This window comes from Aureobasidium pullulans, assembly GCF_000721785.1.
Source record: "Aureobasidium pullulans EXF-150 unplaced genomic scaffold scaffold_44, whole genome shotgun sequence".
Lineage (NCBI taxonomy): Eukaryota > Fungi > Ascomycota > Dothideomycetes > Dothideales > Saccotheciaceae > Aureobasidium > Aureobasidium pullulans.
The window spans coordinates 31531-57550 of NW_021941064.1; the positions used below are offsets into that span (position 1 = coordinate 31531).

Sequence of the window (26020 nt, forward strand, 5' to 3'; positions counted from 1 at the left end):
TCGCCCACGACGACCGCAATCTCCTTTCCGTGTCACTGATACGAGCGGGGGATTTGCGCTCTGTTAGGCGCTTGATTTTCTCTGGCTATGTCCGACATTTCGATGACATCCGCAGCTTGACCGCCCGCCGAACCGCCTTGCTTACCACGACGACCCTTAATCACATCGCATCCTATCTTTGGCTCGCCTGACCAAAGAGGACCGTCGCCATGTACTGGGCGTATGCTTGTCTCGTGATTTTCTCGACTTTGCGACATCGTAGGCGCTTTCCGGTTATCCACCCTACACCTCGCTCAGTATCTCCAACCACAACGACACGCCGTCTCGTCTTCAAGTCGGCCAATCGAAAGGATAGTCGCATTACCACTGGCGCACAAGTCTCCGCCATTCTGTCCGCCACTATAACGTTACGCATGCTTCTCCGCTGCCCACCGTCCACCTGTGGTATCGGAACAACCACCGAGCACCCCCGCTTTCGAATTGAAACTACTCATTCATTGGAGACAATCGAAATACACCAGCCCGTCGCTCGAGATCGCTACAGCAAGCCAAGGAACATCAGCTATCAGCTCAGGCTCTGTGATGCCTCAAAGCGGCTGGAAGTAACCTCAAGTTGCGCGAAAGCCCACTTCGAAACCTTGGCTTGTGTATGTCAGAGCCTATGGCGTCAAGACATTCGCCAAACGCCAACAACATGGACTCTATTGCAGCTACAGTCGGAGACTGCTGTGGGCGCTATCAACTCCATTGCTCAAGCTAGACCATCCATCACCGCAAAAGCTTTGCCTGCTTTCGTCAATGGCATGAATTTATGTCAGCCGTTTCTTCCATTGTTGGTGCTTTCGGTCAAGCAACAAAGAATGGTGTGGCTATTGCGCCCAGCGGAAATGCTCCAACATCTACATTGATCGGCGCCGTACCTAGTCAAACTGTCAGCGATGATCTCAAGTACAACGGTGTGCTTGCCACTGCTTCCAAAAAGGTCGCACCTTCTGTCGACACTGCTCAAGCAGCAGCTCCTCTCATTGAACCTTGTATCAACAGTTGGTATGCCTACTTGACTCAGGGCCCAAGTGGAAGCATCGACTGGGCAAAGTGCGAGTACCCCCAGGAAGACGCAGCTGTCAAAGTCCAGAAACCCCACGAATTGACCATGCTTCTCACCAACGCGGAACAGCATGAGAAGTCAGTTCAGCTGGAGATCGAAAGCCCAACGAGCAGCTCAGAGGTGCAGTTGCGAAAAAGATCAAGACAACCAGGTCCATCAAGATCGAGGTTCAAAAGTAGTCGGACCTGGCATCTGACAAGACACCGGTTAAGACTATCAGAACCTGGCGGGATGATATGAAAGGCGTGAAAACTACAGGTGTCCAACTCGATATTACACAGTCTGAAGGTCGACGTCCCCAGATTCAACCACACAGCCCAGAACGCCGGCCACAGAGAAGCTTACAATCAACCAGAAAGCTCTCGAAACTGCGCAGCAGATCTAGCAAGCTGCTACAGACAGCGCGCTTAATGTACAACAAGACCTCAATGAAGTTCAAGGGCTTAGTAGTCGAGGGTCAGACCTTGGAAAAGGTCAAGGAGATCCTTGTTGGCTGCATGGTCACGCTCGTACAGCTCAAAGTACAGATTGATAGGCTTAAGGGGTTTCTGGAGCACTTTCCACCATGGTACGAGTGGGGGTTCAGGACAAAGTCAAGAAAATCGTCGAGGACGTGTCTAGTGTTGCAGCCGATGCAGGCAAGAAGCAAATTCTTCGTCTAACAGACATGGATATCGAGATCATCAGAAGAAAGCAGCTTAGCAGCCTCTTCCTACCCCGTCGAGAGAGGGCTATGTGCCTACAAGAGGTCATGTTTTGTGTTTCCAATATTGCAGTGGTCGAGTCGTGCTACGCAAGGTCATGCTCGGCAACCCCATGATCACAACCAGAATAGAGCGCAGGTGTGATCAGAAAGTCGTCGAATTAAGCAGTGAACGGCTCGCAAAGCTAGCGCCGATGGCAAAAACGCCATCGGGCATGCCATGACTCGACCTCTTTCCGGCACTTCAAAGTCCGCAAACCCCGAACGTCGAATCACTGATGCGCGGAGTTCGAACAACATCCAGATGCGATTCACCTTGAACATGGACTTCTAGATCGCCTTAGAACAGATTATCAAGTCACGAAGCATCGTCAGGTCTAGACAGATATCGCATCCATTCCAACATTGCTCCAAGCGTCAAATCGCACCATGCGCAATCCATTCACTCTTAACCGCCGTCCCGCATCGCACTCTACCCCGACTAGCGAATACCCACCGACATGAGCATCTCCGCCTCGTTACCCGCCCGTCAAGACGCACACACCAAGGAAACAGCGAATAGCCATACGAGCAAGAGCATGGGAGAAGATTGCCTGAAGGATCGGATATACATACCTAGGAGTGGTAAAGCATTTTCTCTAGCTTGATCGTCAGTAGGAGCGCCCACGCAACTAAAATCACCGCCCTGACATCCATGGAAGCTTCTTAGCACATCCGCCTGGCAAGTTAAATCTCGAGGCAAGCGCTTCACGTCCACGCTGCCGTCTCTGCCATGCCCATCAACAGGTCATGATATTACGAATGCCTCCTCGGGTTGTCGCTGCATGTTCTCGGGGGTTTCAAGGACTAGCAATTTTGCAATGTTAATCCGCCCCAGCTAAGCATCTCTGTCTTCCTCCCTTGAGTCAGCAGGCAATACCGCAGTCACTGGATCGAGCTCTTGCCATGACTCTTCGACCGACAGAGAGAAGAGGGTAGGGCAGTAACAACCTGGCTGCATTTTCCTTGGCGGGGAACGCCAGGCTAACTCCTTCTTCTTGCTTGAGAAGCGCGCTCGTAACACAGCACTTTGCAGCACATCTTCCAATGTACTACCCGCTCTACAGAGAGCCTGCAATCCCATTCGCCGTCTTCACTCACCCGGGTCTTTTCTGGAATCAAGCTAACACCGCTTTGCCAGTCGCAATATCACCGGACTGGCAGATCCTTCCGCTGTCGCAGTGCCATATCGGGTTGTAGCAGCAAGAAATCGCCTGCCGAGCAAGGAACGACAGATTGTTCAATCATTCGGAAAGTCTTCCACATCTGTCAGCACTCGATGACATAGTCAGAATTGGAGTAGGCATGAGCCGCATGATAGGCATGATGGACCACTAGTTGCGACGATCTATTTCCTTTTTAGGTAAATGGACTCGATCGACTCCAGAAATCATACGTCATGAACAGCTGGCGCAAGCAGCTCCCGGCAGATCGCCATAAAGGATTGAACGCTTCCTATTGCCGGAACCGACTTCTTGGTTTGACGGACTGCTTAGCAACACCCACGCACCGTCATACATAACCTTCAATATGTGAGCTCAACGCTATGACAATGGCACGATTGCGGTCCAATTGAGAGCTCTGGCGAGTATATTCCCTCATGATACCCGCCATGTTCGATGGACCCAGTCCACTAATTGCTACGATGCGTGCAACAACCCTGTGCCTCACATCTCTAGCCCAAGTGGCACTGGCTTCTACGCTGTACAGCAACTCTTTCGGAGTACCTGGACTCAATGCCACCTATGACTATGTCGTAGTGGGTGGTGGTACTGCTGGGTTGACGATTGCTGCACGACTCGCCGAGGACCCCAACATCTCTGTTGCCGTCATAGAGGCGGGAGGTTTCTACCAGCAAGAGAATGGCAATGGAAGGTCAGTAACAACGACAGCCTACCATTGAGATCAAGAATGCGATCAACTCACTGCTCATCAGCGTCATTCCCGGGTTATGCACAACGCAATTCACAGGCTCAGATCCCGACGACACCCAACCTCTCATAGATTGGGGCTTCACAACAACACCACAAGCAGGCATCAACAATCAGATTTCACACTATGCCCGTGGCAAAACGCTAGGCGGATCTTCTGCCAGAAACTACATGGCTTACCATCGAGGTACAAATGGCAGCTACGGAATGTGGGCTGACCAGGTCGGGGATGAAAGCTACAGGCTCTCCAACCTCGATCAATACTTTCAACGAAGTATCAACATCACAGCCCCGAACGTTGACCTTCGCAAAACCAATGCTACCGTCAACTACAAGGTGAAGTTGAACCATGCTCAAGACGGTTACTATCATCCTCTACAGCTTTCGTGGTCGAACTGGGTAGCTTCCATCTCAACATGGACATATGCTGCATACCGAACTTTGAGTCTCATCCCAAATGCAGCTGGATTTGAGAGTGGAGACTTGGACGGATACTTTTACAATCCTTCGACAATCACTCCGGATACTCAGCACCGTTCATCATCGCAGACCAGCTTTCTCGACTATGCTATGCGGACCACCTCAATCAAGGTGTACACCCACGCATTGGCCCGCCAAATATTGTTCACACATGACAAGGTTGCGACTGGTGTGCTTGTACAGTCAGGATCCAAAAACTACACACTCAGCGCTACAAAAGAGGTCATTCTTTCCGCAGGAGCATTCCAATCGCCTCAGATGCTGATGGTATCTGGTATCGGACCAAGGGAAACCCTTCAGAAGTATGGCATTCCAGTCATCGCGGATCTGCCCGGAGTGGGACAAAACCTCCAGGATCAACCGACGATTGGATCAGTGTACCGCGTGAACGTGCCGACTTCCTCGAAGTTGGTGAACGATCCCGAGTATGCAGCCGAAGCTGCCGCATCGTACTTAGCTAACGGCACTGGTATATACGCTGCACCTCCTGGTATCCTCGCATTCGAGAGGATCTCCGAGTCAAGGCCGGAATTATTGTCGAATGACACATTATTGGCCCTCAAATCAATCCCAGACGATTGGCCACAGCTCGAATATCTCACTCAAGATGGCTACGTAGGCACGAATAGGAATTACCGTACCGCCGATCCAGGAGATGGCTACAACTACGCCTCCATATCGATGGTCGTCGTTTCGCAATTCTCCAAAGGCAACGTCACCATCTCGTCCGCCGACGCATCCGTGCAGCCAGTCATTAACCCGAACTGGCTAACCGCGCCCGAAGATTTTGACTTGGCCATTGCCGGCTTCAAGCGCACGCGCGAGATTTGGAGCCACATTAATGTTACTATTGGCCCAGAACACCTTCCAGGACCGAATGTTACTACCGATGCACAGATTTTGGACTACATCCGGGACGCCGCATTCACTCTATACCACGCTTCGGCCACCTGCAAGATGGGTCGAATCGATGATAAGATGGCTGTTGTTGACTCCAAAGCTCGCGTGTATGGTGTACAAGGCTTGAGAGTGGTGGACGCTTCTGCTTTCCCATTCTTGCCGCCAGGTCATCCCCAAGCTACTGTTTATATGCTGGCCGAAAAGATCGCGGAGGATATCAAGAGAGGATATTAGTAGATCAAAAACCTTTTTTGACGCCATGGTGACTGATCTGCGGCTACTTGTCCGCTTTCCTGCCATCCAATGTCTAGCCGGTTTTCTGTCTCTGTCGCGAACCTAACTAATTAGAGTCGCACGTCTAGCAATTAACTACACGCTGTCATTGAACTATAATGCATTTAGCAAAACTTCAGTCTATGAAACATAACACTGCAGTCATAGCCTCCCTCGGTCACTGGAGTAGGAAGTATAACATATAAAGACATGTCCAGCTTGGCAGTTCTCCTTAGACCTATCTTAACACCGATACCCAGCCGTTGCACAATGCGCGAGAGGATCTGACCTTGTCTCTAGCTTGTATCCAGAAGACAGCATCACTCTCCCTACTCATCCAAGATTTGAACCTTAATTGCCTTGGCCTTAGGATCCGAAGCAGTCTTGAACGTATCCTCGCCTTGTTCAAGTGTATAACGATGTGTAACCAGCGGTTTGAGATCTGGAAGACCTGCTGCGACAAGCCCAATAGCCTTGGGATATGTATCCTTATAGCGGTACTGGAACTTCAGATCGACTTCCCTTGCAGACATGTATGAGAATGGCATGTTCTGGAAATCCTTTCCGCAGCCGATGACAAACACAAGGCCGCCGAATGTGCATGACTGACAGATGTTAGTAGGTTATGTCAAACTTTCGTTTGAGGATTTACTTACGTAGATGGCGGATTGAACGCTTGACTCGACGCCTGTGCATTCGAAGACAATCTTGGCCTCAAAACCAAGAGCCTCTTTAATTCGAGCAGCAGAGTCTTTAGGAGTCTCTCCCACGACGATCTTCACCGTGTTGACGCGAGGAATGAGCTTCTTGGCGGTGGCCAGACGGTTCTCGTCCAGATCTGTAATGACAATTGGATTCGCACCAGCAGCATGCGTAGCGAGAAGTGTAACGAGACCGATAGGTCCAGCACCGCAGATGACGATCGGATCACCTAGTCGCAGCATGGAACGATCGATTCCAGCAAGGGCAACCGAGAGTGGCTCGAGAAGAGAGCCTTCTTCGAATGAGAGCGTGTCTGGAAGCTTATGTAGCCACTCTTGAGGGTGTACGTGATAGCGAGCAAGTGTACCATGATAAGGAGTGGAAAAGAAGACGACATCAGGGCATGCATTGTACTTTCCAGTACGACAGTAGTAGCAAGTGGCCTCCATGCAAGGAATACCACATTCCAGTGCGACGCGATCGCCTAAAATTTGAAATGAGAAGGTCGTTGGAAAAAGTGGTCAATAGTCATACCTAGCTTGAATCTGTTGACTCCCTCTCCTACTGCGACAACAACGCCAGCACTCTCATGGCCCAATCGATTCTCGCCCACGACGATCATATCACCGATGTGGCCACTCTTCCAGAAGTGAATGTCAGATCCACAGATACCAGTCGCGCGTACATGGATCAAACATTCTCCTGGTCCGGGAGCAGGAACTGGTCCGTTCTTGATGTAGAGCTCATGCTCAGGATTGGTGAAGACGCCAACATTCTGTGACTTGATGTGGGTTGAAGACAACGCGGATTCGCTACTTGTCCTGGTTGCTGATGGTGCCATGGTAGTGATTGTTTAATTGAATGAAGTCCTCAGTTTTGTTGAAGCGTAGGTGAGTTGGTCTATTATTTGTACATGCTGCGCGTCGAGTCGGAGGAGACTGGTGAGCAAGTGGATCCCCGATGACCCGATCGGACCTTGGGACCGAAGTCGTCTCCATCTTCGTTTTTTGACACGCCAATTATCATTTGATGGACCTATGATGGTTTGACGGAGGAGGCTTGAGGCTTCGCGGGCTCGGGACATCGCCGAAAGCTGGAATTCTTGGTCGACTCGGTGGGTTTTGTGGAGATTTCGTCGGCGTCGGTCCCGAGCATCACTTCTCGGCGGATAGCATTGTCGGACGAGACGAGCTGATCGAGTAGCCATGGAGTGTTGGATGAATTCAGAGATGTACAAAGTTGTATCTTGATGTATTGCCGGGTTCAATCAACCGAATGCTCATCTCAAATATTGCAGGAGCTCTATAAGAGCAAGCTGTCTGCTCTCTAGCATCAGTAGCATTACAGCACTTTTACACTTTTCAACCAGAAAACGTCGCTCACCGGGAAGATTGCAATTGTAACTGGTGGTGCCAGAGGTGAGATTAAGAACACGTGATGGTCTTTGCGACAGATAGTGATCTTCGTCTTCAGGTATTGGAGCTGCCATTGTCATGTCACTGGCTTCCGAAGGCGCGAAGGTCAACAGACAACATCTCGGTTATCTGAATTTACGATTGACAGTGTCCCAGGTAGCGTTCAACTACGTTTCTGACAATTCTGGGTTCAAGGCTCAAGAGCTTGTAATATACATCAAGTCAAAAGGTGGCGATGCTGTCTGCGTTCAGGCAGACATGGCAGACCCCGTGGCGCCTCGAAAGATCATAGAGGCGACATTGCATGGATTCAAGACCGACCGGATCGATCTACTAGTCAAGAATGCCGGACTGGGACAGAACACGCCTCTCCAAGATGTAACCATCGAAGAGTATGAGAAGCTGATGAACGTGAATGTTCGCGCTGTCATATTCATGACGCAACACATCCTGCCTTACCTCAAGGGCACCTCAAATCGTATCGTCAATCTATCGTCCATCTCCGCGCGTGGAGGTTTCGCGACACAAACAGTTTACGCTGCGACAAAGGCTGCTGTCGAAAGTTTTACCCGTGTATGGGCGAAAGAGCTGGGTCATTCACACAAAGTCACCGTAAACGCCGTCAATCCCGGACCGGTCGACACGGACATGTATCGGGCAGCTGGCGAGGTTCATCTTGCGATAATGGAGGAGCAGAACAAGACCGTACCGGCCGCACCACGCTGTGGAACAGGAGAAGATGTCGCTGACATTGTCACATTCTTGTGTGGTGAAAAAGCACGTTGGATTACCGGTGATGTCATTTGTGCGAATGGAGGAATGCTTTTCACTTGAGCCGATGGTGATGCGTGTGGTTTGAGGGGTGTTCACAATGAACTGTGCAAGATTTGATTGTGATGAGTGACTGGAACGGGTGTTCGTCTGTATCGGATCGCTGATGCATCAAAGATGTTCCTCGTGTAGATATTCAATCGAAAGTTTGCAGTCGGTTTTGACCGAAGTCTAGCCAGTTCGCCAAGACCACTTCGTTGCCCCTCCACATGCCCCTCATGTTACTGTGGCTTTTGCTTTCTTTCTTGATTCTACTTACATGGCTTCCCAGTTACACTAAATCATCACAAAAGGTAGCTTGGGTTTACACCTGATTAATGGATTCGCAACCTGAAAGAATTCGCAAGACTCGTCGAAACGCTGCTTGCGATGAATGCGAGCGTCGCAAAGTCCGTTGCTCTGCAGAAGAACGATGCTCAAATTGTGTTCGAGATGCAAAGACTTGCGTATATTCATGGCCCAACCATCGCGCGACAGATATGCAGAAGTGATGTTTTACCGACAATGTCGCTCATTGATCGATGCTGATGACAACACAGAAAGATCAAAGGTTACGAAAATCTTGTTGCCGACATCAAACGAGCATGGTCTTCCACGTGCCAAACCTCACCTTGGAGGCCGCTTTGGCAGGACTGAATGATCAGAGCGCACGACAAGCGGATGTCCAGGTGCTATCGCGCCCTCCACCATCTCTAGTCTCGCCTTCAAGTGTCGAGCCACTCGGTCTGCGATCTGAGAGCGTTCATTCAGCGCAAAGCGATCCTGGAGATTACGAGTTTGACGAGTCGCATGGGTTTGACGAATTGATCGATGGCATGGGGTTCTTGACCGCCAAATCTTGCAGATCTGGATATACCGGTCCAACTTCTGGCATCGCAGCCCTGAGGTTTCTGCGATCTTTGCCATCAGAATATCATGCGGATACTGGATTGATCACGAATAACATTGGCCAAACCCCCTTATCTCAAGCACTGACAGATGAGTTTGTTGACGTGGACGACATGATTAATGACTACTTCTTGCTTTACCATCCGGCATATCCATTGTTACATGAAGGTTTGTTCAGAGCACGCGTGCTTGGTACGTTAGATCTGATCGTCTCCCTCTCCCGAAACTGACTGGTGTCGCAGGTGCTGTACCAAAGCCTAGGGACGGGTCGTGGCCTCTATTATACAACATGGTAGTAGCTGTCGGTGCCTTCGTAGGTGGCTTGACAGACACAAACATAGACCTCAGATACTACAAGGTGGCCAAGGAGAGTATCTCATTATCACTCCTGGAAAAGGGATCCATCTGCTATGTCCAAGGTCTGACACTAATGGCAAACTATTTGCAGAAGCGTAACAAGCCCAACGCTGGTTTTGCCATGATTGGCATAGCATGGTCTATGGCTCTTTCAATCGGGCTACATCGAGAGTTCGAAAACTCTTCTACTTCGGCATATACCATGGAGATTCGTCGACGAGCATGGTGGACTTTGTTCGTCTTCGTCTCTGGTCATCAGCTTACGTTTGGGAGACCTCCAGCTTCACTCATTGGCATCAATTTGCGTCCACCATTGAATCTGGATGACAAAGATCTGGCTGTTGACATGATTTCACTACCTTCTGAGAGGGAAGGACCCGCAACAGCAACTTCTTTGATTGCACAGATCAAACTTGCCAGTATTGGAAATGCGGTCCAGGCGGAGCTTCTCACCCACCAAGTACCCGCCTTGGAGACAGCTTTACGCCTTGATGAGGGAATAGCGAAATGGCTTGCGGATCTCCCAAGATTCTATGACCCCGCTGTGTCATTATCAGCACGATTCGACCTTGCTAAGCGAGTTCTTATCTGGAGATCATACCACCTTCGTATCGTGCTTTTTCGGCCGTTCTTGTTCCGTGCAGTAACAAGGAATGCTCCAATTTCTCTGGATGACAATGGTATCCAGACTTGTGTCGACACAGCAAATACGTGTGTGACCTCAGTTCATGAATATGTTATGAACAAGTCTCCTTGTAAACGTGGCTTTGCATGGTATGCCACGTACTGGCTGCTCACTGCGAGCGTTGTTCATGCCACGTGTCTAGCATACGCCCCATATAATCATTCGAATGACGCTTGGAAATCCAAGCTTGAACTTGCTATTGAGGCCTTACAGAAGTTGAGGAATGCCCAGCCCATGGCCGATCAAGCACAGATGGTATTGAGCAGACTCCTCGGTAAGTTATCGTGGCACTTCATCAGAAAACATCGTTCTTCTCGATTGCTGATACGAGTTTTCAGAAAGATACAACTCAACATCATCAGGCTCACTTGCGACTCTTGGTGCCCACGCCACTGATTCTCATTCAAGCGCGCATTGGCAAATTGCGACCGGTTATGTTCCTTTGGATCCCGAGAATCATCGAATTCCAGGTCAAGATATACAGGATATGCTTGACCCTGTTTCTATGAGCGAGAATATGATGGTTCCAGACACAGTCGCAGACATGCTATGGCTTTGGTCCCAAAGCGCAGACACGGAATTTCTTGATGCCGCAGAGAACTTTATGTTGCAAAATAACCAAGATAGTTGGAATGGCTTATGATGGTTGGTAGCAAGAACTGATACATTTGGTAGCCTGTTTCTATCGGCCCGTAGTAACAATCGGTGGTCACGACCCTCTCGTGGTTCTGGGAATCCCTAAATTGAGAAATCTTCTCCTACAAATTATCTTGGCCTTCACTTTCCTTCCTGATCACCAGTTCATGTGCAGATTCGCGACTTGAGAAACATTGCATCGTTTATGCAGATCTTCTTGAGAGAAAGGGTGCACGGAGAGTGCCATGCTCGTCAAACCTCGAGCAATCTCCGAGCTTTACAATCCACCAGAAGTACCCGTGTACTCGCTCGGAGTGGACGCGAAACGTTTAGAGTTTAGTCTGGAAGCTCTCGCAGGGCAGTTGCGGACTGGCCTTCGGATTCGGTCGTTTGATGAGCTAACCTTAGCTAGAGCTTATACCAGTTCGGGGATGTGCCGAGGGGATTCGGAATCGCGACAATGATATGACAACCAGTCTGGGGCCCCTGTGGGGTCTCCACACGATTCAGAGTCTATATGATATGATCTCTTCACCCCAGAAAATAAAATCATCCAGCAAAACTAATCAGCTCCACAATGACTCACAACATGTCGACAAACTCGAAGACTCAGTATGAAGGGTATTAGCTCTGTAGCATATACTTGACTAAAATTTGGACTAAGAGATTGGCGTAGTGTCGAAAAGTTGCATCTCGAGAAAGAGCACAACGAATTGTACGAAACAGCCCTTGACTTTGAGAATAACAAGCCTGGAGAGTAAGAACGTCACCAACTTGCTGAGCGATCTGAAAGGCTGACATGGTTCTAGAGTCAAAAACCCGCTTGCCGGTCTTACGAAGGCTGAGATCTTCCGCAATGTCGAAACCTATGCTCAGAAATACGAGCTGAACGACATTGTTGACCTGCTCAAGAAGGGTGCGCTTGTCGCTCAGAATCCAGGTCATCCAGAAGCAATCGAGGAGCTCTCTGCACGAGAGCTGGAATCGATTCAAGCTGAGAAGACACACCGCTGGCGTCACCCCAAGACCCTGTATGCTATGGTCGCGCTCAACTCGGTCGGTGCTGCGATCCAGGGTACGTCGTTACGCCTTTGCTCGCGTTCATCACACTGATTTATCACAAAGGCTGGGATCAGACAGGCTCCAATGGTGCTAATCTTTCGTTCCCTCAAGAGTTTGGCATCGCAGATACCGGCACTGTTTGCGAAAGCATCGGCAACTGCGAGAGAAACTCTTGGGTTGTCGGTGCAATCAATGCTGCCCCATACATGGCCCTTTGTGTTATGTGAGAGAATTTATCATTTCAGCTCTGGCAAACGCTAATGTTTGCAGCGCATGTTGGCTTCTAGATCCCGTCAACCACTACATTGGCCGCCGAGGTGCAATTTTTGTTGGTGCGATTTTCAGTCTTCTGGCCCCAATTGGTCAAGCACTAGCACAATCCTGGCCCCAAATTCTAATCTGCCGCATCCTCTTGGGCATCGGTATGGGCTTAAAAGAAGTCACAGTACCCATCTTTTCCGCCGAGAACGCCCCTGCTAGCATTCGTGGAGCTCTTGTCATGTCATGGCAGATGTGGGTCACTTTTGGAATGATGCTTGGATTTTCTGCAAACTTGGCTGTCTCGGGCGCTGGCGACATCACTTGGAGACTGCAACTGGGATCTGCCTGTATCCCCGCCATTCCACTTCTTATAGGTATCTATCTTGTGCCCGAATCTGCTCGCTGGCTCATCAAGAAGGGAAGACACCAGGCTGCATACAATTTTACGCAAGGAGGCAATGAGAACGCCTAGGGTGTTCTTACCTAGTTGATGCCCACTTCTCCCAATCAGGTTGAATACATGTCTCTTGTTTTGTCGTACTCTGGTCATGAAACAGTCTTTCTAGAATTGCGAACCCTAACCCGTTCCGTCGGCTAGATTTGCGCTGGAGTCTGCGCCTGCTTGGCTCAGCTAAAGCCACAATATCTCGAATTGTAACGTCCTCGGTTCCAATGCTTTCTTCTACCTAGCCTGGCTGCCCGGATATGAAAACGATCGTTCATGTCACAAGTTCGAGTGAAGTTGAGCCGAAACGCCGATCTTGGTTCAAATGTCACAACATCGAACAAATACCGCTAGGAAGGATACATGAATTTCGATCATCCATGGCTTCTGAGACGTCAACCCTCGCACAATAGCGGCAAGATTGGCGGCAGACTAACGCTGATTCACTTGCCCTCAAGGAAGTCATGCGGGCATGGTCTGCAAAGAAAATTCAGATACCTTTTCGGTCATCGACCCTGAGTATGGTTCTACGGGAACACTTTCTGGCTTCAATTTCGAGATCTTCCAGGAGCATCTTGACTCCTACACCTGCAACCTAGCGATTGAAGGCAACTATGAACACGTTGAACCACGGCAAAGCTATGAGTCGCTGACTGGCATCGACGGCACTTCCTTCGGCCCCAAGGTCTTTCATGACACCAGCGTCCTTGACACCTTCAGATCGATTGTTCTCCAATATCAATCCGTTTCGGACATCGGTGATCATCATCTTGCGATGTGGTACTCAAGCCCACTTGCCTAACAAAGCCATAATCCCAGCTCCCAGTAGAAAACAACCCACCATGAACCCCATCCTCTTGTTGTCTTCTGTCCTGTTTGGGTCAAACAAGAAGTCTCTGGCCAAAAGCTCGACCAAACCAGTAAAGATTAATATGCCAGCGCTGATCGAATCGAGTATACCACTAACCACGTTTGCAGTAAAGGAGTTCGGGTCGTATCTAGTGCGAAGTCCAAGTCCGATGGCAATCGCGATAGGAGTTGTAAGACCGTAGGCAGTACACAAGAACCATGGAAGCCAATTCTTGTACCTAGCAGGGAACGGTATGGCTGACATGCGAGCACCTATACCGAGGCCTTCGAATGATTGGTGGAAGACAAGAACAGGGTATAGAGTGTTGAATTCTGAGCCGACTACACCCAGATTCAATCCAATCACAACCTGCACGACATCATTAGTATGTCTTGTACGCGAAGAAGACTCCTAAAGCTTATCAGGCAAGTGGCATACCGAATGAAATATGACTCCAAATTCCAAGACCAGGAAAGCAGCAAACTGTGTCTGGAAGGCATTCTCCTGAATCAAAGTAGACTTCTCAAGGTCGACGGTCTCTTCAGACATTGCTTGGTAGGGCTCTGTCGCCTTTCTTTCTAGAGCCTGGTCATCATGTAAGATTGGGGTTGGCGTGATAGAGTCATGATGGGTATGCACTCTGCCTGTTGCTATATCTTCCAGATTGCCTTGGTGATGGTGAACGCCATACTTGGCTTCAACATAACGCTCTGCGCCAAGATCGAGCAGGAAGATCACAGTGACAGAAACGAGAACGATAGCTGGAGGCCAAGAGTACTGTGCCCAGCCGCCTGTCATACCGACGCAAGTCTGTGGTCTAGTTTTGAGCTAGTCAGCAGAAGCATCTTGAACGGGGCTACCAGATGAACACACCCGATCTCGCTGTACGCAGGATCCAGCAAGTGAATGAAAGCAGTGGCCACGATCACGCCTGCTCCAAAGTATCTGGCAAAGAGATAAACATACAGCGGAATCTGATTTGGAGAATTAGCGTTCGATCCTGTTCTGATGAGTGGACCGAAAACTGACCTTTAGCCATCTAACGCGTTTCGCAGCAACTGGGAAGAAAGTCACAGCTGTAGACACGATGAGAATGACGAACAGCGCTGAGATCCGAGCACCAAGTCGTCCGTCATAATCGTTTCCGGAAGCATTGAGAGCACAGATGACTTGAGTCGGATCTGCAGTGGTCAGGTTGACCAGTTCCGGGTTGAACGCATTGGCCGCCATTGAAAAGGATGTGTGATTCGAAGCAAGAAGCAGTGAAAATTTACTGCTCTTGTAGGTCCAGCTCATCGTTGGCGTGGTGGTGTCTTTAAGTTCTGAACTTCCACCTTGATGGCCTCCACGCGTCTCCTTGTGCCGGACTTCCGGGTGCAAGCAGCGGTGGAGTCGCTCATATCCAATCGCATCTTCAAAGTGTAGCAGCATTGGCTTTCTGACTATCGGGTAGACTCAATAACAGAGTGATGAGAAAGAGCGGCCATGAAGGATTTGGATGACGCGCCACAATGCCGTATCATCCCAGATGTCCAAAGTTGGTGGGGCTGGCACGATTGTCTTTCATGGCCATTTCCAAACTTCTCCCCCAACCGTGATAGCCTACAGACTCGCCTCAGTTACCTCGACCGAGACCTCTCCTGATTAGGACTGTCCTACAAGCAACTGTATCGCTAGATGACAACTGTATAGCCACCGCCTAGATCCTTTTGCTTGCAACCAGTGGAGATAATCCGGCCATAGTTGCTCATAAACTCCTGCTGGACTAAGATTTCCTACTTTAGGAAAGGTAAATGATGTTGGTCCCAAGTATCCCAAACCAAGCAGCTAATGCTCGTGTTGCCAAAGCCTGGCGGCTCGTTGAGTTGGAACTCATCTTGCAGCTATTCACGGAGCCGATGTTGAGAGCGTTTCCCTATCTATCCATCATGGTATGACTTGTTGGGGAAATGTGCACGTTGTGGGCCCGTCGCCAGACCCGAATCGTGAATGAATGATCTTTGCAGTATTTTATTATTGAGGATTCCTCATTCAAGCCGATGGTAGATTTCAGCTCAGGCCCACTCAGCAAGCGTCACCTGCCACATCATTCTGTTCGTCGTCGCATCTACCTTCTGTTTTACGCTTGTCATCGTCAAGCGCGTCAATCCTGGTATCGGCGTCCTCACAAAGAGCCTTGTAACCCGGCACCTGCATCAGCACGCCAACTTTCTCGCACGTGCCCACCTCTTTTCTTGTGTATATCGAGAATGATCCATTTGCCTCTATAAAGACACATTCTACCTGAGAGATATCGAGTATGTTTTTTTGTCGCAAGGAAGCGTAAAAGTCGCCCAGAGAGATTCGATGTGTAGCCATAACTTTGGACAAAAGACGACCCCGAAAAGCAATGATGATTGGTGGTGAGGACAAAATCCAGCCATGTCGAGCGGGTAGACGAGCTCCAATGAAAGACATGAGGAATTGGAATCCCAGAATGGTGGCAAGTCCAAGCATACCGCGAGCGAGTGAGTTACCATTGACGATGCCTGCCAGAGTACTTCCGATTGCGACGTTTGCTATCCAGTCTGTGACATTCATTGCTGCGATGGAGCGATTGCTGATGAAACGCAGAAAAGTGAATAGAACGATGATCGCAATCGAGCCGATGACCAGTGGGTGTAGAATGGAAGCCTTGACGTAGAAGTCGGCGACCTGAATTGTATCGGGACCTGCTACGACGAGGGTACCGTTGTTGCCTTGAGTTCCGGATGACATTGTGAGTTTGTATGTGTGCGTGACGTTATGGTTGATAGGATGATTTGCGCTCGTAAAGATGCCGAGAAACTGTTGTTGTGCGGATTTCCTACCCTTTTCACTGTCCTTGAAAGAACAAGTCTCGAGTAACATCTTCTCCGCTCCAACGTCATCCATGCTTACCTTTCTGTACCTTTTGCTTATTCATGCAGCATGCTGAAGCCCATGTAGTCATGCCGCTTGTTATCCCCGTGCTTCAAGTGTTCCTGTCCCCACTCCAGTATCTTTTCGTACTGTGTTTACTCACACAGACTTGTTCAATGTTAGTCTTTATCCTTTGACAAACCGGTAAGCTCGTCTGCCAATTCTCAGACGGGCGGGAATTGCTGGAGTGGGTAACTTTCTTGCCGAGCGGTTTTGATTACCCCGCTCCTCCGATTAAACTTCGACTACTGTTTTCGCCGCGGAGTTCAACGACGGGCCAGTTAGATCTTACTGTCTTACTGTAGTGTATATTCAATCCTGGGCTCAACTCCTATACACTCTCAATATGTTCTGTTGTTCGTGTTGCCTATATAATTTGCTCGACCGATTTCCAGCTTAGCGTGATCCAAGATCTCAGGCAAAACACGCAAATCAAGCGTTCAAGAAGATGTTCACAACATTCTCCGGACCTGCGCCCACGCTCAGCATCTCCCACCCCGACTTTTTTCGCTTCCACTCCTCCTGATCACCACTAGCAGTAGGTCGCGTTGGTAGGGCTCTTCACGACGCCAGCATCAATGAGACGGTTGTAGCTCCAGTAGTCGCGCTGAGTACCCTCACCGTCAACCGAGTCAGTGCCATTGAAGATCGCACCCCAGAACGAGCCACCCTGTACATAACGGCTCCATGCATAGCGTTGGGTGTTGAAGATACTCTCGCGAGCTTCGTAAGTGTTGTTGTAAAGGACTTGAAGAGACCATTCTCCGATGAAAACAGGGAACTTGCCATCACCGGGAGCCACGGATGCTTGACCACAAACAGCGCTGTTGACGTACTCGGAGTAGATACCCGAGGCGGCGAAATAGTAGATATGAGTGTCGATGACCAGGTTCGCAGTGGATGCGAAGTAGCTAGACCAGTGTTCCTCACCGAGGAAGCAGTCTTGAAGCATAACCGGTAGCTTGGTAACACTAGACTCGGCAATCAAGTCAAAAACGCCGTTGGTATAATCGACGATCCATTGAGTACCGTTGGTGGTGAGGGTATCTGCAGTGGCAAATGCAGAAGGAGTGTCAGATGCCTCATTGAGGACACTCAGAGTGTATGCCCAAGAGTAAGATGAGGCCTCGACGAAGCTGAGGACAGCAGAGACGGCTTTGTAGGAATATTCAAGGTTGGTCTCATTGTAGAACCATGCGTCATGGCCTGATGCCTCACCAATATCAAGCCCATTGACACCACCAGGAAGCGAATGCAGCCCGATTACGACTCTCATTCCATAAGTGCTGATGGCATAATCGCAGATAGTTTGAGATAGGTTTGTTGATTTCCGTGGTAAAGCTCGGATCCCGGAAGATCGATCCATGCAGCATACGTCGTGGGGATGCGAAGGAAGTTGATCCCAACACCAGCAAGCTTATCAATAGTTTCGGTGGTGACGGCAGACCCGTAGTGTGCTTCAAGAACAGAACCGCACTCGTTGCCGAGGGTCTTGCAGAAGGTCCACTCGTCAGTGACTGCAGAACCATTGACATAGGAATCCCAGAAGTATTGGTTGTTGGATCTTTCAATCTCGAGCCAGTTGCCTAAGTTGACGCCATTGGCGCTATAGATGGTCCAGTCAGTCCATTCACCAGAGGCAAGCGATGTGGTGGAGGCAGGAACGGTAGTGGTACCAGTGCTAGAGACAACCTTGGTAGTGGATGCTCCGGTGGAAGTAGAAGTCACGACAGTGGTGACAGTTGTGCTGCTCTGAGGGTAGGTAGAAGTTGCAGTGTACAGGTCGGTGTTCAATCCAGTTCCAGCTGCTGAAGTGTTGACAGAGACCACACTGCTGGCCGAGGTGTGCGAAGAAGCAGATGAGGCTGACGAGACGGATGGCGAAGTGGAAGCAACCGAGATGGTAGTGACAGGGGCAACACTGGACGAAGTAGAAGTAACTACAGATGTTGCTGTGCTTTGTCCATTGCCATTCTTGACAGTCGAAGTCGATGTTTTAGTCGAAGACTTCGTGACTGAGGTAGTCTTGTACAAAGTGGTGCGCAAATGAGTGGGTGCATTGGTGACTTTGCAAGTGACTCCATTCGTGCTGATGACGGTGTTCTTGTTGATTTGTTGATCAATCACTATGGGAATAGTGGTAATTTCCTTGACCAACACAATGATCTCAGAGATGAGCTTGCCTAGACTGCGCTCCTGAAGATTTTCAGAAGGAACAATGGCAGCAGCATTAGCGACAGCCAAGCTCGCAGTGAGAGCGAAAGAAGGAGAGAAACGCATGACTCTTGCTGGTGAGTGAGACAAGAGAAGTGAAGATGAGGATAAGAAAGAAATTCCAGTGTTGGTTAACAGGGCATATTTATGCCTCTCGAAGACCAGAACAACCATCTTCAAGAGTTGATAATCGATTATTACTTCCCTTGAGTTTACCATGCCCTAAGCTTACGTAGCATGAAGAGTCTAAAGATGTTAGCTCTAGTCATATCCTGAGATACCGGATCACATTGGTGATGTTGGGATCTCCGAGCCGCCCTGAGAGGCACGTCAATACGGTCAAGAAGAGGCGATGGTAGTGCCATGTGTGGGATGGTCTGGGCAAGGTCAATAGGGCTAGCATTCTAGAAGATCGTGAGTTCTGCACGAGATTGATGCGACACGCGTATCTGCATGTGGATCATCGTAACAACGAGTTCGAGACAAACCCAAGTGCTTGCTGTGTACAGATCGCACAATCTGTGCGGTGAGAATATCTGCCTATACGCTCCTGTGGATCTTGGTCTCGCAGTCACACGTCGAGAATTTCTCATGACAAGACTACCCATCATCTGAAAAGTGCTCCTGGCATTCGACTTTGGGTCAGGCCATGAGGATTTGTGTCCTGGTTTGCTGATGTTGCGACGGAGAAAAGTTCTGATGTGGGTAACGCAACGGGCGCTACCCCAGTCTGGTCGTGCCTATAGGGCTGTCACAAGCATGACGCAAGCTCCTGTCAAGTCTCAATGACACCTCCTGGGTATGCTATACAATTGCCGACTATAATGGAAAAGCCTTTGCCTGACATTAGGAATAAGCATATTGCAAAATGGTTGGGCTAGCCGGATTTCTGCTCTCGCTCGTTGCAGTAGTCCATGTGAGCCGATCACGACTCTCACCCAATGCTGACGGAGCAGATTTCATCTAGTAATCGATTCTCCGGCAGAAAGGCTCATGCGGTATTTGGAAGCGTTCTCCAGAGTCAGATGTCTGTCGAGAAAGCCTGCTGCCAGGGCCGTCAAACCTGGCTTCGGTGAGTAACTTGCACTAGACTGCTGGAGCACTCTTGGTGCGTCGCTTTCTTGACGAGTAATGTCGCCAGAGCTAGATTGGTATCTGTGAGCCGAGACACTTGGATTGAGAGATGACGAGCATATCATTGCAGCTTGGACTCCGATGGAAGACATAATTTGGGATCTGATTGGAGATAGTTCTGAGTGATCATACTCTCCCGGACGGTTCAAGACTAAGATTATATTGAATCAATCTTGGAGAATCCCATTATACTTGTCGTTAGCAAGCTCGATCATCTCGTCAATACCTGGATGAGCAACACTCGCAGCAGCCAAATCTCTTGATGTGGTAGGGTAAGTAACACGGACCGAGCGAACATACTCCCCCTCCACAACGACAATCACTCCGGAAGAGGTACGCTCAGATTCGTCGTCCAGGACCAGAAACCATTTAGTGTCAATTTTCGAGCCCGTGTCTTTGACCATCTGCTGTAAAAGTCTTTGTACCTCAGGGTAGTCAAGACCTGCGAAAGGACTCTTCAGGATCTTGTCATCGCTTCGAAGTTCCTTTGTTGTACCATTTAGTCGTGTCTTAAGATCGTGGACCACCGTAAAGATAGGAATCGATCTTTCTTCTTGTTCTTTCTGGTGCACTTCGACTAGAAACTGGTTGATGGCCTTTGCTCAAGTCAGGATTTCTCTGCCACAGGCACGAGGACATCCGAATTTTCTCACTTCGATCTTGAGATCAGCTGTGCAGCAGACGGCATAGGTCTTGACCTGCTGAGTCTCCATCATCGCATTCTCAATCGCCATCTTGTCCAATGATCCTAAGTAAGGAGGCTCGTGAATTCTGGGCGTGAGGTGAGTTGGTGAACGGCGATCAATGGTGAAGGTGTTTGACAGAAGGAGAGAGAAAGTGTGGTGCGCTGGTGGCGTACTTTGATGGTTCGACGTCATATCAGGCGGCAGGGTCCCGCAGGATTGGGTGATCAATCCTTTCACGGACGATCATAACCTTGTTGATCCTTTGCGGCCGCATAGTAGTCGTAGGAACTGGTGTCTATATTTTGGGAGGGTTATACTGCAGGGATTGAGTGACACTGTTTACGTCGTGTATCACACACTGAGGAGAGGGGTCATTCGCCATTCTTACTTTTCTCGCGATAAATCGACGAGCATGTCAAGGGTAATCATTCGAGTAATGCCGAGAGGCGCGACCAATCTACGACAAGACATTGTAGTCGACTGACTAGCCCTGGCAAGGTATTGCCTAACTTGCCCATCGACTTGAGGCTGCCGCTGGAAATCAGTAGTACAGAACTCCATCAACTCATCGCTGCCACCACCATTCTTTCGAAAGTGAGATTGCCCATCTTGAACCAAAAAAAATGGGCAGCGGCGTCATTGAACAATCTTCCGACCTAGTGACGCTCGAAGAGCGAGACAAGATCTTGGTCAAAGACCTTGGTAAGCTTGTAAGAGTGTTGTATCCCACGAAACTATGGCTGAAAATTGAGTCCCATTCTTGCGGGATCTCAAACATCATGGCGAGGAGTGTACATCATCGAGTACGCTGGTAGCCTATTGATACACTCGTCGGTGTATTTCCCTCGACTGGCCCATCCCACATCATCGCAGACACTTCGACTATATCTGTCTCGATTCATTTCGTGGAGCGGGGGCTGGAAATAGTGTTCGTCCATCGGTTCTCAAACGCGACAATGCTCGTCCGGAACATATTCAAGAACAGCTTCCACTACTGGGTATTTTTCGGTGCTTTGCTTGTGTGGGCATTCTACGAGCATATCCCTGGCCGGCGAAGCAGCCAACCTGTACACTCACATCGTGTTACGTCGCCTGAGACCGAAAGTAACCGTTGAAAGACATGTTCCCAAATGTTTCGCATTCAACTGGGTTACTTGCCCTGACTACAAATTCAAGACCTTGTTTGGCTCGGAATCCTCATCATCAGTCGCAATGGGCAGGTAATCTTCTTTATCATGGTTGGCTTGGTTTAGATGTGAGCATGGGTGTGGAAGAAGGAGATGCGGTATAGAAAAGAGTCTCTCATCTTATGCAAGGCTAAGAAATACGAGGTTCTACCCGGGATTTGTTGGAAGCAGTAGTTATTGAACCTCGCCGGAGTGCTCAAGCGTAAAACGAAGAACATTGAACAGGAAGTTTTGTTGACAGCAACGATATGTTCAACCCCATCCTATCTCATTTCCATCGGTATTATATCATAGGAGGACTCTGTGCTGCTACAAGTATTCCTGCGCAACTGCATCCTTCTGCGTTGAGCAGGGACAACATTCTCTCACAAGCGTACTCCTGCTCATCAATCATCTACGCCCAATCATACCCTTACTTACGAATGGCAGTCACAAATGTGGTTGCTTCACGTTTGAGATTGATCGGGATCGTGACCACCCCGGGCAAACCTAATGTGAGACAAACCTGCAGGCCAAGGAGTCCCCTTGAGCAACTGGTACTCAGTTGTGTGGTTGAGATAACTGATGCGGTCGTGATTGGGGCGGAAGTGACGGGTGGAGTGTTTGTCACCTGCGATGTGGTAGGTAATCTGCTAGTTGCTGCCGACGACCCGATAAGGACCGAGCTGGTCATTGCTGATGATACGGTCGGAATTGAGCTGGTCGCTGCTGATGAGCCAGAGAAGATCGAACTGGTCACTTCCGATGTTTCAGGAAGAAGGGTCGCCGACGATCCAGCAAGAGCCGCGCTTGTGCTGCTTGTACTGACAAGTCCGTTGGTAGTAGGTAAGACGCCCGCATCAACGGTGATAGTACCAAGAGGGCCAATACCCACTGTCAGACATACATCGATGAGTGCATCATCACAAGATGTAGACAGAGCAGTAATCGTAGTCCCAGAGATAATTGTGCTAGTAGACATCACAGCAGGACTTGTTATAGTAGAATCAGCGTTCGTGGCAGTTGACGGAGCAGGAAGGAGCGTAGCACCAATGCTAGTATCAATTAGGTCGCCAGAATTGCTCGTTGGAAGAACACCAGCATCAATGCTGATGGTACCGAGAGGACCAAGACCTAAAGTGACACAGAGATCGAGCAGGTCACCGGCACATGAGGTGGAGATTGCGGTGACGGCAGTGCCAGAGATTGTTGTGTCAGTAGCAAGAGCAGCAGAACTCGTAATTGCAGGAGTTGAAGTCGTAGGAGCAGCGGAAGTACCTCCCGTAGGCAGAACACCCACATCAATACTGACAGTACCGAGAGGACCCAGGCCTAGAGTGACACAGAGATCGAGCAGGTCACCGGCACATGAGGTGGAGATTGCGGTGACGGCAGTGCCAGAGATTGTTGTATCGATAGCAAGAGCAGCAGAACTCGTGATTGCAGGAGTCGAAGTCGTGAGAGCAGCACTACTACCTCCCGTAGGGAGTACACCAACATCAATACTAACGGTACCGAGTGGACCCAGGCCTAGAGTGACACAGAGATCAAGCAGATCACCAGAACAAGACGTAGAAATTGCAGTGATGGCAGTACCCGAGATTGTTGCATCAGTAGTAACGACAGCAGCGCTTGTGATTAGAGGAGCAGAATGCGTAGGAGTCGCCGAGTCGCCGTTTCCAGCACCAACAGAACTTGCCTCTGTGCTCAGAGCGCCGGGATTGATTGTGGTGGATGACTCTTTCGTGATTGATTCGCAAGAACCTGCGTCACAAGAGCTTGGAGCAGTCATGATATTGTCTCCAGAACTGGTAGTAGGAATCACTGAAGATGCAGTTGTAGAGGCTGTATCTCCAAGCCCAGCCCCAATTTGCACAATGCTTCCATCTGTATTTATGGCGCCGATCGTGGCAGTGATGGAAGGTCCCACTCCAACTGCAAAACATATGACACCATCGCATTGGGTTTGTGTTGCAGTGAATCCTCCAGAAGCAGAAGATAGAGCAGATACGGTGGCTGTAGGAGTGGCTCCTGCTCCACCGCCAATCCCAAGATTGATTGTGACACCATCCAAGATGCCCAGAGTGACACAAAGATCGATCAGCGCGCCGCCACAGCTCGTGGTAGTCGTCATTACGGCAGGTGAGACGGTAGATAGAATTGAGGTAGGAAGATTGCTGGTGGCCGTGATACCATTCGATGCGTCACCACTTAAGGTGCTCGCTACGACGGGTAGGGATGAGTCGCTTGTGAATAAGTTGCTTGTAGGATTGAGGACATTGCTGGTAGAAGCCCCGATGCCGCTAGTGATGGAAGCATTGGCGCTGGATGCATCTGACGAAATGGCCGTGGAAACACTCAGCACCGTAGATGTGATGCTAGGAAGGAGGGAAGAAACATCGCCAGCAGAAGACTTGGTGATGCTAGACGTATCTGTAGAACTAGGGGGCCTCTCATTGGTAGCCGAGGTGCTTGTAACAGATACAATGATAGTGGTGGAGATTGATGGAGCAGCAGAAGTGAGTTCAGTTGTTTGACTCGAGATAGACCCAAGAGTGTTTGACGGATTGACAGCTGTAGCAGTATCGCTGACATTAGAGACCAAGGAAGAGGCCAGCCCAGATGTTGAAACATTAGTGGGGAAGACAGTGATGTCGCTGGTGGCCGATAGAGCGATGCTCGAAGTCGTAGATCTTGCGCCGGTTGAATCCCCAGCGATGGTTGTAGCGACGGAAGAGAAGCCTGGTGTAGAAAAGCCAGACGTTGTCGCGTTGGCGTTATTGATCAAGGTGGCGGGATTCGTAGTCTCGCTAGAGACTGACGAGATGATTCCCGAGGGATCTACTGCTGTACTCAAACCGCTGGTTCCAACCGCAGTTGTGGAAACCGAACCTAGAGTCAGAGAACTGGTTCGGAGTACGACGCTCTCACTCATGCTTGAGCTGCTCGAGTTTGATCTGGGAGATGTCGCGCTGACCGTAACTCCGATGACAGATGAAGTATTAGACGGGAAAGCCGATGCGACGATCTCGCCGGTCATTGATGTAGCAGTTATTAGCTCAAGGCTTGATGAGCTTGAAGCACTTGTATTCGATCCGCCGACGGTTAAAATCTGCGAGAAGGACGATGAGGGCTGGCTGGCGTAGACCAAAGTCGTGTTGGATCCTGGCAAACGACTGGTGGAAACCCCAGCTCCAGTGGCAGATGACATCCCGGACACAGCTGGCGCTGACCATAAAGTACTGATATTGACCATAGCGGAGGTTATGCTTGTAGACATGAAGGTAGCTATTGGGACCTGTGAGAAAGAGACAAGGGAGCTCGCTGAACCTCCTCCTATCGCGTTATCGGTCGGAAGTTGGGAGGTCGAAGACGAGGAACGACTGCCACGTGAGTTGTAGGCTTCGGAAGTAACGCTTGATCTCGTATTACTGGAACTGCGGGCGGACACGCTTACCGATGTCTCGGTGGTACTTGCAGGTGCGTCGTTAGGGTCCAGAACCGAAGAAGCTGTGTCCAATCGAACAGCGAATTGAATACCGTTTCGAGTGATCCCATCGACGAGCGAGCTATAGAAAGTACAGAAACCGCTGGTTGACTCGTATGAAGTCCCGACACAGCGGGACTCGGGGGCACAGGTGTCGATACAAGAATCGAGGGAATTCGTGGCTTGTCGCTTGAGGACTCTTCCGTCGAGCTCTAGGACTTTGCCACCATAAAATCGATTACAATAGCGCGTGAATCGCGATCCTGAGACGGTAAAGACCGATGTGCTAATGAATGGGCAAGCATTCTGGGATGGCGGCGAGGGTGTTGGAGAAGGCAGGATCTCAGCTGAATTTGACGCAGATGAGGCAGCGTCCAAGACCGAGCTGGTGGAACCATCCCTGAACGTTTCAGTCGCACCAGCGAGGTCAGAAGAGCGAGTTGCAGAAGATGAGGATCCAGCATAGGCAGTGGTGGATACCCAGGGGGCAATCGCAGAGCTTGAAGGTGAACCACCGACGACAGTGACGTGGATTGAGGATAGAGCAGGTGAAGACGTACCGTCAGTAGAGCCTTCATTGCTGCCTCCGGACACATTCTGCCCATCTCCAATGCCATTTCCATCGCCACTGTTCACGACGTTGGTACTTTCAGCTTTGTCAGAAGAGTGTGATAAGGCAAGACTAGTAGGTGAATTGAAGGCAGCAGTCGGGACCGAGGTTGCGAGATTGTCGTCGGCGGACAGTTGAAGGCTCGAAGCTTTGAACGTCGTTGATGCGATAGGAGTGGATGTGTGGATGGAGTTGGGTGTAGAATATAGAATGCCGC

At 49.8% G+C, this 26020-nt stretch overlaps 10 protein-coding genes across 10 annotated transcripts; 5 read left to right on the plus strand and 5 right to left on the minus strand.

The window, feature by feature from the left end:
- Nucleotides 1-811: 811 nt before the first annotated feature.
- M438DRAFT_340460 (uncharacterized protein) lies at nt 812-1770 on the plus strand (the record flags this gene model as incomplete). Its single annotated transcript, XM_029904325.1, has 2 exons — nt 812-1185; nt 1464-1770. The coding sequence occupies 2 exons, from the start codon at nt 812-814 to the stop codon at nt 1768-1770; spliced, it is 681 nt and encodes a 226-aa protein (XP_029754830.1).
- A 1725-nt stretch (nt 1771-3495) lies between these two features.
- M438DRAFT_378735 (GMC oxidoreductase) lies at nt 3496-5395 on the plus strand (the record flags this gene model as incomplete). The annotated part of the gene is made up of 2 exons (XM_029908845.1): nt 3496-3725; nt 3787-5395. The coding sequence occupies 2 exons, from the start codon at nt 3496-3498 to the stop codon at nt 5393-5395; spliced, it is 1839 nt and encodes a 612-aa protein (XP_029754831.1).
- Nucleotides 5396-5763: 368 nt separating this feature from the next.
- Nucleotides 5764-6977, minus strand: M438DRAFT_360327 (GroES-like protein; the record flags this gene model as incomplete). Its single annotated transcript, XM_029907426.1, has 3 exons — nt 5764-6039; nt 6091-6620; nt 6671-6977. 3 exons carry the CDS (start codon nt 6975-6977, stop codon nt 5764-5766), a joined length of 1113 nt encoding a protein of 370 aa, XP_029754832.1.
- Nucleotides 6978-7511: 534 nt separating this feature from the next.
- Nucleotides 7512-8385, plus strand: M438DRAFT_285292 (NAD(P)-binding protein; the record flags this gene model as incomplete). The annotated part of the gene is made up of 3 exons (XM_029901518.1): nt 7512-7554; nt 7610-7656; nt 7708-8385. Coding segments are annotated over 3 exons (768 nt in total), but the record flags the coding sequence as incomplete, so codon positions are not given.
- A 581-nt stretch (nt 8386-8966) lies between these two features.
- M438DRAFT_340464 (uncharacterized protein) lies at nt 8967-10955 on the plus strand (the record flags this gene model as incomplete). The annotated part of the gene is made up of 3 exons (XM_029904326.1): nt 8967-9462; nt 9513-10586; nt 10651-10955. 3 exons carry the CDS (start codon nt 8967-8969, stop codon nt 10953-10955), a joined length of 1875 nt encoding a protein of 624 aa, XP_029754834.1.
- Nucleotides 10956-11537: 582 nt separating this feature from the next.
- On the plus strand, nt 11538-12766 carry M438DRAFT_370047 (uncharacterized protein; the record flags this gene model as incomplete). The annotated part of the gene is made up of 5 exons (XM_029908149.1): nt 11538-11569; nt 11625-11705; nt 11758-12023; nt 12074-12233; nt 12281-12766. 5 exons carry the CDS (start codon nt 11538-11540, stop codon nt 12741-12743), a joined length of 1002 nt encoding a protein of 333 aa, XP_029754835.1. The 3' UTR covers nt 12744-12766.
- Nucleotides 12767-13191: 425 nt separating this feature from the next.
- Nucleotides 13192-14816, minus strand: M438DRAFT_307588 (ZIP zinc/iron transport family). Its single transcript, XM_029902306.1, has 4 exons — nt 14596-14816; nt 14440-14540; nt 14005-14383; nt 13192-13935 (listed from the first exon to the last, which is right to left on the minus strand). Exons 1-4 carry the CDS (start codon nt 14794-14796, stop codon nt 13501-13503), a joined length of 1116 nt encoding a protein of 371 aa, XP_029754836.1. The 5' UTR covers nt 14797-14816; the 3' UTR covers nt 13192-13500.
- Nucleotides 14817-15623: 807 nt separating this feature from the next.
- Nucleotides 15624-16323, minus strand: M438DRAFT_370049 (uncharacterized protein; the record flags this gene model as incomplete). The annotated part of the gene is made up of 1 exon (XM_029908150.1): nt 15624-16323. One exon carries the CDS (start codon nt 16321-16323, stop codon nt 15631-15633), a length of 693 nt encoding a protein of 230 aa, XP_029754837.1. The 3' UTR covers nt 15624-15630.
- A 548-nt stretch (nt 16324-16871) lies between these two features.
- Nucleotides 16872-18786, minus strand: M438DRAFT_370050 (glycoside hydrolase; the record flags this gene model as incomplete). Its single annotated transcript, XM_029908151.1, has 2 exons — nt 16872-17792; nt 17882-18786. The coding sequence occupies 2 exons, from the start codon at nt 18784-18786 to the stop codon at nt 17039-17041; spliced, it is 1659 nt and encodes a 552-aa protein (XP_029754838.1). The 3' UTR covers nt 16872-17038.
- A 1146-nt stretch (nt 18787-19932) lies between these two features.
- Nucleotides 19933-20588, minus strand: M438DRAFT_329514 (uncharacterized protein; the record flags this gene model as incomplete). Its single annotated transcript, XM_029903252.1, has 2 exons — nt 19933-20450; nt 20508-20588. 2 exons carry the CDS (start codon nt 20586-20588, stop codon nt 20022-20024), a joined length of 510 nt encoding a protein of 169 aa, XP_029754839.1. The 3' UTR covers nt 19933-20021.
- Nucleotides 20589-26020: the final 5432 nt, after the last annotated feature.

Bases quoted from the DNA above. Each gene is read 5' to 3' on its own strand.
- M438DRAFT_307588 (XM_029902306.1), bottom strand. From the start codon at position 14,796: ATGGCGGCCAATGCGTTCAACCCGGAACTGGTCAACCTGACCACTGCA. The intron at 14,541-14,595 runs GTCAGTTTTCGG...TCTCCAAATCAG, and splicing joins AACGCGTTAGATGGCTAAAG to ATTCCGCTGTATGTTTATCT. The intron at 13,936-14,004 runs GTATGCCACTTG...GATGTCGTGCAG, and splicing joins TTGGAGTCATATTTCATTCG to GTTGTGATTGGATTGAATCT.